General features: G+C 40.7%; 2 protein-coding genes across 2 annotated transcripts in view; both read left to right on the top strand.

Moving 5' to 3' along the window:
• Positions 1-4,335, top strand: part of fetub (fetuin B) — a gene marked incomplete at its 5' end in the record, with an annotated part of 8,869 nt that extends 4,534 nt beyond the window's left edge. The window contains 1 exon segment of the mRNA XM_032526209.1: positions 4,282-4,335. Within this exon segment, the coding sequence (XP_032382100.1) occupies positions 4,282-4,335 (54 nt within the window).
• A 25-nt stretch (positions 4,336-4,360) lies between these two features.
• Positions 4,361-8,810, top strand: si:ch211-284e20.8 (fetuin-B). The gene is made up of 7 exons (XM_032526272.1): positions 4,361-4,761; positions 4,962-5,075; positions 6,012-6,090; positions 6,570-6,736; positions 7,069-7,182; positions 7,355-7,489; positions 8,274-8,810. Exons 1-7 carry the CDS (start codon positions 4,564-4,566, stop codon positions 8,529-8,531), a joined length of 1,065 nt encoding a protein of 354 aa, XP_032382163.1. The 5' UTR covers positions 4,361-4,563; the 3' UTR covers positions 8,532-8,810.
• The last annotated feature ends 240 nt before the right edge of the window (positions 8,811-9,050 follow it).

Genomic DNA, 9,050 nt, shown 5'->3' with positions numbered 1-9,050 from the left:
GGTGGCCCAATGGGAACTCATTTGGGTCCTTAAAAAACAAAAACAGACTTATACAGACTGAAGTAAATAATGGGAAATGTCTGACATATTTGCTTTAGACATACTGATTGGCATTGTAACACACCTTGACTGCTTTCCTGGGTCATTCTTGGGCAACATCCTGTTTTTTTTAAGCACAACACAAGTAACCATTCCTGTCTCTAATCACTTTCAGATAAGATAAGATATGGTAGATAAGATAGACTTTATAAATCCAGCTGAGATTAAACCATCCAATAAAGGCACAGTGCATAAAAAGGCACTACATTCACATTAATGACCGGTCACACGGAGGAACCATCTTCAACAGTATGGATTGTCATGTTGAGTCACTGCACAAACAAGCTGGACGTTTTCTGTTTGTATGGTATTTGTGTTTGGCTGCACAAAATAATAAATCATACAAGAAAAACCAATCCAGTGTTTTTTTGTGTCGCTCAAGACAAAGGTATTCCATGTAGCGTTGATTCACTGCCCTTGCCTTTTACCTGATCATATCCATAAATATCACATTAGTAATAGGCTAGGCTACTTTTAAAACAGTTACCAGCCATCTTTTTATTCTAAATTATATTCAAACATCTTCAGTCAAATAACGTTTACCTTTCTGCTGGTCTGACCTTAGAACTCCACAGGCCACAATTTTCTTTAAATACAGTAATAGAAAATGCTTTTATCTGCGTCAAAATCCTAGTAAATCATGCAGATTTGTTTTAAATGTCTGAATCCTGAAAAATATAAGGGCTGTATTTAATGTGATGCTATACCAACATGATAAATTTATATTAATATATACATATATATATATGTATATGTATATATATATATATTTCTATATATTTATATAAATGTATCATGTTGGTGTAGCGTCACATTAAATGTCATAGGAGAACATTGATTTGACATTCAATTATGCAATATTATGTGTTAAACAATGATGAGTTTGCCCGCTGGGAGCTGCCTCCTTCGGCTTAACGTACACGCTGCTTAATCGGTATGAAGGCTAAATGATGTAGGATTTATTCTTCAGTATTTTTTGTTATTAATTATAATTTTCTATAATGTATGTATAATAGGAACCGGGCTGGTTCAGCTGGATATCGTCGTGGCCGCGTATAGCGGTCACCCTCTGGCTGCTGTTTTGCTTTTTTTTTTCTTTTTCTTTTTTAAGTTTTTAAAAATACAAGTTATAAACAGTAGGCATACATTATTAGAGGGCAAAAACAGAAATGAAAAACACAGAAAACACAGCAATCATAATTAACATTTGAACTTACTGTAAAATATATCAGTGCCAAAAGGGATAGTAAAGTGCATGTAAGTGCATGTAAAGTGCATCCAAGTGCGTATTGTAAAGTGCATATGCACTTCAAAGTGCAAAACATCAAAAGTTCAGAACGTTCCAAGGAAGGAGCTGTTTTTGTCCTGAGATCTTCTTCTTCTTAGTTCAGTGAGCCCTTGTATGCACACTTCAGTGCTGTTTATAAAAGTCTGTTGTAAAGTCATACAGCATCTCGTCTTCCGGAATTTGAAGCACATCACACATATGATTATTTGTATCAGCTCCTTATTTTTTTTTCTAGTACACTGTTATCAACAATACAATACATTACAGATTGATACCAAATATTAAACATTACACCATACACTTTTAATTTTTCCCAGACTTCTTTAGCTCTATGACAGACAATCAAGAGATGCTGTTGTGTCTCATCATCGTCGCAGTGAATCATTGGACACGTTTTAGTTACATAGCAACGCCAAGACACAACAGCTCTGACCGGAAGACTGTTTACGGACATCGGCCATCTCACATCCCGAATACTCTCCGAAAGGTTCTTATTGATTTTTTTTATTTCAGGAACTGGGTTCTTCATCATAGGTTTGGTGTTAATAATTTATATAACCACCATATTTATATAATCATTAATTAAAAAAAACAAAAACGTTTTACTCGAGAGGCCATTCCAGTCTATTTTATGGTATTCATATTCATCTATAAAATCACCGTAAATGAGCCTATTTTCTGGGCCTCGTCTGGCTCGGCCTCTCCTTGTCCTCCACTCGGAGCGGTCATCGACCCAGCGAGCATCCCTCCAGATGGCTGCTGACACATTTTTAGCAAAAGCAATATGCAAACTTATTCCCATTTCTACTGCCCCCTGCCCCCCATAGTCTTTGCTCTTATACATCATTTCTCTTTTTGTTACTTCTCTAGTTGTACCCAAACCAAATTTACACACTGTTTATTTAGGATGATTATCATTTTGTGAGATGGAGGAAAGATATTTGTCAAAAACAAGAGTTTGGATGACATAAACATTTTGATTATATTGACTCTTGATTAGAGCCCGACCGCAAAGGACTTTTAATGCCAATACTAATACGAATATTTGATTTTCAAAAAGTCCAATGTGCCGATATATCGGCCGATATGTATATTTTAAAAAGAAATCCAGAAACGCGTTACAAAACATAAACAGATTTCCCTAAAATTAGTTTTTTGTAGTTATTTATAAGTTCTCATCAGTGTTGCCAACAGGGACATTGTGGAGCGTCCTCTGGTGGACAAACTATGCCGATATATCGGGAAATGCTTAATACTGGCCGATAATATCGGCCCGCCGAGGTAGGTTTCATCCTGAATCCCACCTCCTCTGTTCCGTCCACTCTCGTGACGCCACACATGCATTAGGCCAAACCTATTTGGAAGATTTTGACGAAACATTGTATGAAAACTGTGTGGAACATAGGACGAATAAGGACGAATCAGTGGAATATGGTAACGATTGGGCACCCAAAGTAATTTATGAGAGCCTGTTGACAAACAATCTCAGAGGCAGAAATAATTAACTTTCTGAAGCGTTTACAAAGCAAAGACAACGCTAGTAGCTCCAGAACAGAACAGCATAAACTACACTCACCCACTCTGTGGACATTATCTGTGTGGACATTTCTTGGCCATCAGCTTGGCACACTTAAACAGCTCTTATCTGTGTTCTGTAGCTGTACACACAACCAACCACACACATAACTCACAACGCATTTTGTAATTTTGCTGTATGTTGTGGGCCAAAAAAAGTAATCCCAATATAATGTACAGGAATGGAACTTGGTGAAGCCTACTAATATCATTGGTCATGCATTTTTTTTCATGATCAGATGAGATCACATGAGGCTTTCAAGTTTACTTACAGTGACATCATTACATAAACAATATACAGGGGTCAATCACAGTAATTGTGCAAAAGCTTTTATTTTGACCTTTTGAATAAAATACTCCAATAGAGACTTAAAAGAAGTATCAAAACAGCCCGAGAAACTTCTTAAGCCACTCCCGCACCATAAATCGCCACTCTGCTGTTCTTCTCTATGCTCTTTTATATTCTGTATTTTGCAACAACTAAAAAAGTAACAAAACATGTCAAAAGACATATGATGGCCATCTCATCTAATCTTTGAGGGTTGTATAAAATGACAAACATGTTTTTTTTGTAAGCTGAATGCTCGGGCACTGTTGTCTGAATCAGTGAAAGACAAGGTGAAGCGAAAATAGGATTTGGCCTATGATGAAGACCACTGAACAATACCCACTTATAAGAGAACACTGGTTTAAGCCTGGCCTCACCTAGAAATGGATGCACCACTGTTGGCACGTTTGTTGGTAGTGCAGTTAACTGTTTGAATTTGTAATTTGCACTCAACATAGGCAGTTAAAAATTTTTAAGAGTATTTTTGGGGGCTTTTCCCTTTTATTAAAGTGACAGTGGATAGACATGAAAGTGGGACAGAGATGGGGGTCGGCATGGAGCAAAGAGCCGCTGCAGGACTCCGCCAACATGGGGCGCACGCTCTGGTGAGCTAGAGGCCGCCCCGTAAGAAGGTAAGTTTGACAAAAGTTAACAGCTACCTGCGCTAGCACCAAAAAAAGAGGGTAGTTTGGAAGATTTCATACAAATGGGCAGTGGAGAATTGGTTTCTGATGCACTAGCCGCTTTTCTACATTTTGATCCTTGATTTCACCATGACTTGTGTTATTGTGTAACTGCTGTGAGTACAAGCTACCACACTGAGGAACAAGCTACAAGTGTACTTGACAACCAAAACATGCAGTAAGGACTTGGATGGGGTGTTGGTGATAATTCATGTTCATGATAGTTGATCTCATTAAAGAAATGAAATTAGGTGTACTGTATTCCATGAGCTTATCTTTTTTTTTAATTCATTGATCCTTTTCCCCAGTGCACTATGACCAGAGAGTGTGAGGCAGCCATTGGCCTACGGAGCAGCAGATAGCAACTGTTTGCTCATCCTTTGGGGAAGAGGGCAAAGTCCAGCATCGGCCTCACGTGTGTCTGTCCGAAACCTGTCTGGAAAAAGTAGGATCACAGGTCTTGCAAAAGACAATTCAGTCTAAATGTTAAATTATCCACCAGTATAGGCTTTACTGTAGGATTCCACTTGGTAAATTAGGTTTTTTTTATTTGGCCCAATCTGCATGTGTGTGTCTGTGTGTGTTAGAGGATGAGTGTGTACTTGCTGGTCCTATGTCTGGCTTTGCTGCAGCAGGAGGGAAGAGCCGGGCCCGACCGTCCAGGCTGCAGCAGCCCTGAGGCGGTGAGGGTGGCAGAAGAGGCCCTGGAGCAGATCAACCAGGACCGGACGGATGGATACATCCTGAGCCTCAACAGACTGTACGACCTCTCCCACACTCCTGAAAAGGTGAGGGCGAGCACTCACGCACACAAAGGCAAGAACAGGGTTGGCCACCATCTTGCATCTTAAAAGAGGTCAAACAGTAGTTGCAGAAAGACGGTGGGAACGGTGGACATGGCAGCAACCATGTTTGCAGATCAATGGAAAACAGTAAAAATTGAAAATAAGAAATAAAGAAACATTAAAGTGTGTGAATGTGTGTCCAGGAGAAAGGGGGGTCACTCTACAAACTGACCATTGATGTGATGGAGACCAGATGCCACATCGCTAGCAGGAAACCATGGAAACAGTGTGAAGTCAGAGATATTGGGGACGTTCCAGTAAGTACCACATGGTGATTTATCTTCTCCTTTTGTAAGATCAACACAATGAGTGCTTTTTTTGTGGGCGACAACAGACGTAGTCTCGCCTTGCCAGACCTAGCTCCACGACGCCGTGGAGTGAAGTCTGGCTACACCACACACACATTCTGGGAAAGGAGGGAAAAAACGCTCTGGGTTGTTTTCAAACACAATCATCTTGGGCGGCGCTAGGCTCTCAATGCAACAACGGTGCCTCGGCATACTAGTCTCGGGAAGGAAGTTGGCGGAACATTTGCACCCCACAAAATAAAACACATAAAATATTAAATGACAGTACATTAACGTGAGCTATTTAAATTAGCTGGATACATGGTTAAACATCATAATCTCTTACCAGTGTATCTCCGTGTGTACTTCGTCCACAGCCATCCTCACCGATTGGCCCCAAAACGTCCCAGTTACAGTGAACGCTGTAAACATCTTCTTTGTAAATCTTTCCCCAAAAGAACCAAGCAGGCCTACCTTGTTGCACGATGCAAATCTTCTTTGAAATGTGCACATGAGCAGTAGCTAGGTAGTCAGTTGCAGAGTATGAGGGCGTGCCATGCTAGCAGCTAAGCCAGCTGATTATAACCAGCTCATCCGGAGACTGAAGGCAGGATGCATTCGGAAACCCATGTCCCACTCAAAACACCATGGATTAGGTTTTTATTCCAGTATTCTATGTGTGGAAGCACCAGAGACACAAAAAATAACACCCCCAAATCCTAGAAAAAGTTTTTTATAATAATATGGGCACTTATTACGGGCACTCAACCCAAGGCAAAACTGAAACTCAATCAGCTGTTGGAATATGGTTTTGACTGATGCCGAAATGATGCTTCTTTTAATGCTCACATATCTTGGATGTGCATGTATGCAAATGTAGATCATGTCTGTGTTTGTGTCTTTCAGGTGTATGGAGAGTGTGAGGTATCTGCTTTCCTTGGCTCTCAAGTCAGACTTCAAAGCTACTCCTGTGCACTTCGTCAAGGTAGATCAATGGAGCCATTTAGACTCATTTAGGGTTTTTTTTCATTAATTTGATAACCTCCAAAAAACATGCATGTCCATTTTTTGTTGGCACTTTGCGGAATGATTTTTGTAAACGTTAGTGAGGTGCGAAACTAAAATGCCGTCCTACATTGGACTGTTTCTCTATATTTGCCCTGTCCCTCCCTAAGGGAGGTGAACACGGCATCCATGAGTGATTATGCAGAGTTTTGTTTTTGACATTTTTTTCCCACAATTTGGCTAAGTGAAGGAGAACGCATCTGGATAAAACATGCGCTCAGAGGGAAGAGAGGGATGCTGACGATAGCTGAACGAGGTCATACTGCAGGACGGAGGTTAGGGAAGGAGTACCTCTACCTGTACCTGTGCCTGTGCCACGTGCCTGGGTCAAATCCTTAAAAAAAAAACATTTTCAGCTCATTTCCATTGACCTTTGACCCTGTGAATTCTTGTGTTTAGTTCCTGCCACTGCGGTGGTGGATGTGTGTCCGGACTGTCCCACAGCTGACAACCTCAACGAGCCGGTCGTCAAGGAGACAGCCAATCTCTCCCTGCAGAGGTTTAATGAAGAGAGCCAACTGGCCAACTACTTTATTCTGGAGAACATTACCAGAGCCAGTTCACAGGTTGATAAAAATAGTAATATTAATAATATTAATAACAATGATCAAGTTACTTTGAAAAGCAACAGAGATAAGTTTTGATCTTATATTCTTACATGTGTAGTGCTTTCATCACATTGATTACATCTGGTCATATCTAGCTAAATGAAGTAGCATAAGTATATAATATCATAAATCCTGACTGGACTACATTTAAATGTTTCTAATCCTTTATCCTTTTATTTTGGTAGGTAGTTCACAGGTGTGTTGTGTAATTACACTTGTGGGTAATTGTGTGTGTGTGTGTGTGTGTGTGTGTGTGTGTGTGTGTGTGTGTATTTATTTTGCTTTGTCAGTGGGTTGCAGGTCCATCCTACTTTGTAGAGTTCACTATTTTGGAGACGGTGTGTTCAAAGAAAACAGATGTCAGTGAACTGAGTAACTGCCCCCCTATGGACTGTCAGTTTGCTGTGAGTACCACAAACACACACACACACACACACACACACACAAACACACACGTATTAACAGTGTTATAATGCACGTTTTGCTGCACTTACTCTTGGTTCCACTTTGCTGCCTTGCTGAATCTTTCCAGCCCACCGAGTTGTAAATCACTACTGTTGATTTCTTTTATCTCAGCATAGAGGCTTCTGTGTGGGCTCACACATGACCGACGAGGAGCAGTTTGAAATCAGACTCCCTGTCGGAAAAAAGCCCAGCTCATTTCAGAAACCGAATCCTGTAGATGTGAAGTGTGAGATCTACGAACCTCAGGTAAAGGAATTCTTCTAATCCATCTGCCAAACTATTAATTGCATTCATAATATCCTGATATCTCACCACTCTCAGTCACACCGCTTTCATGATGTTTCTTCACTTGCCCACACACTAGTCATGTTTCCATCTAATTGTCAAGCCCAGTTTACGAAAATGCGAATTAAAAGCATTTCCATCAACAGGTTTAGAGCGATTAAACTGGACTGTGCAAAGCGTAGTTTCGTCACAAGTTGACGTTAAGTGTGGTTGCAGATTGCAAAGCGGATCAAAGAGTTTAGAAGCTAGGTTCTTTGGCTAAATGGAGAGCGGTAGCATTGTACAAGTTGGCCACCTGTGCAGAAAGCAGGCTTGTAGCAGAGACATTTAATGTCGGCGAGATAACCAAAGGCCCATGCGATTCAAGTTGTTGAACCAATTTGTCAATTTACCCAACATGGCTGTGGCACAGCCTATCCACTACGCACATTGTGCCACAAGTGTATAACACACTGGATGGGACCCATTTCCCGATCCTTCCCCCATCCAATGGATACAGGGACTATAGTTAGGTTTAACTCATATATTTAACTCATAGTTATGTGAGTTAAATATTTGCTACGTCACATCTTATCCGGCAAAGCGGTTTCCATCTCCCATTTTGCGCATTAAGTTTTACGAAAAAGGCAGTCGTTTCTTTTGATTTTGCCGTTTCTGTCAACAATTTCTAATGGGATACTTCAAAATGGACATAGAAATACGTTGATGGAAACACGACTACTGTCTCTATGCTCTTCCCCTGTAGGCTGCCACTGTGGAGGAGCAGGTCCATGCAAAAGCAGGCAGTGGGCACACTGGCCATCAGCATCACAACCACACACACCTGCACCCCCACGAGCACATGCACTCAGTCACACCCAGCTCAGACCCCAGTGTCTCCGAGCCCCGGGGCTCCCTCGGGACTGTGGTGGATCAGCCCGCCCCTGTCCGGTCAGCCCCAGCAGCCAGCTCCTGCCCCGGCCCGCACAGACACAATCTGGGCTTAGTCAGACTCAAGCTCTGATTGGCTGGAACCAGGACGGCTGATCTTTGATTAGTTACTTAAGTTACTTTTTTCCCTGCATGTTGTACTTGGTTGAGAAAGACAAGAATTTGTAACCTTGGACAATAAATGATCCTTGTAAATAATTATCAGATTACGCTGATTTTTTAATTAAAGCATTGACATAGAGGGAACTTTTTCTGTCTTAAATTACAACTTGGTTATTTAATTTAGGATAATTAGGAGAGCTGGACAGAAGATGCTCAGTGATTAAATAATAAATGTGCTTAGAAGTCATATAAAAACAAGATAAAAGCAATCCAGTGATAGTGGTTTTTACACCCATGGGTACTTTGCAAACAGTGATTGCTGACAGTTTATTCAGTATACTTTTTAATGGTGCCAATTTGCCAAAATATTAAAATAAAATACAAAAGAAACTGGGCTAAAGTTGTAGCCCACAGCTGGGAACATTATCAAAGACTGACAGATATGTTAATAGATAGATAGATAGATAGATAGATAGATAGATAGATAGAT

The sequence above is a fragment of the Etheostoma spectabile genome, chromosome 9 (genome assembly GCF_008692095.1).
Source record: "Etheostoma spectabile isolate EspeVRDwgs_2016 chromosome 9, UIUC_Espe_1.0, whole genome shotgun sequence".
Lineage (NCBI taxonomy): Eukaryota > Metazoa > Chordata > Actinopteri > Perciformes > Percidae > Etheostoma > Etheostoma spectabile.
The sequence above is the reverse complement of the archived record's forward strand: the minus strand, read 5'-3'. Positions and strand labels throughout refer to the sequence as shown.

Bases quoted from the DNA above. Each gene is read 5' to 3' on its own strand.
- si:ch211-284e20.8 (XM_032526272.1), top strand. From the start codon at position 4,564: ATGAGTGTGTACTTGCTGGTCCTATGTCTGGCTTTGCTGCAGCAGGAG. The intron at 6,091-6,569 runs GTAGATCAATGG...TCTTGTGTTTAG, and splicing joins CTCCTGTGCACTTCGTCAAG to TTCCTGCCACTGCGGTGGTG. The intron at 7,183-7,354 runs GTGAGTACCACA...CTTTTATCTCAG, and splicing joins CTATGGACTGTCAGTTTGCT to CATAGAGGCTTCTGTGTGGG.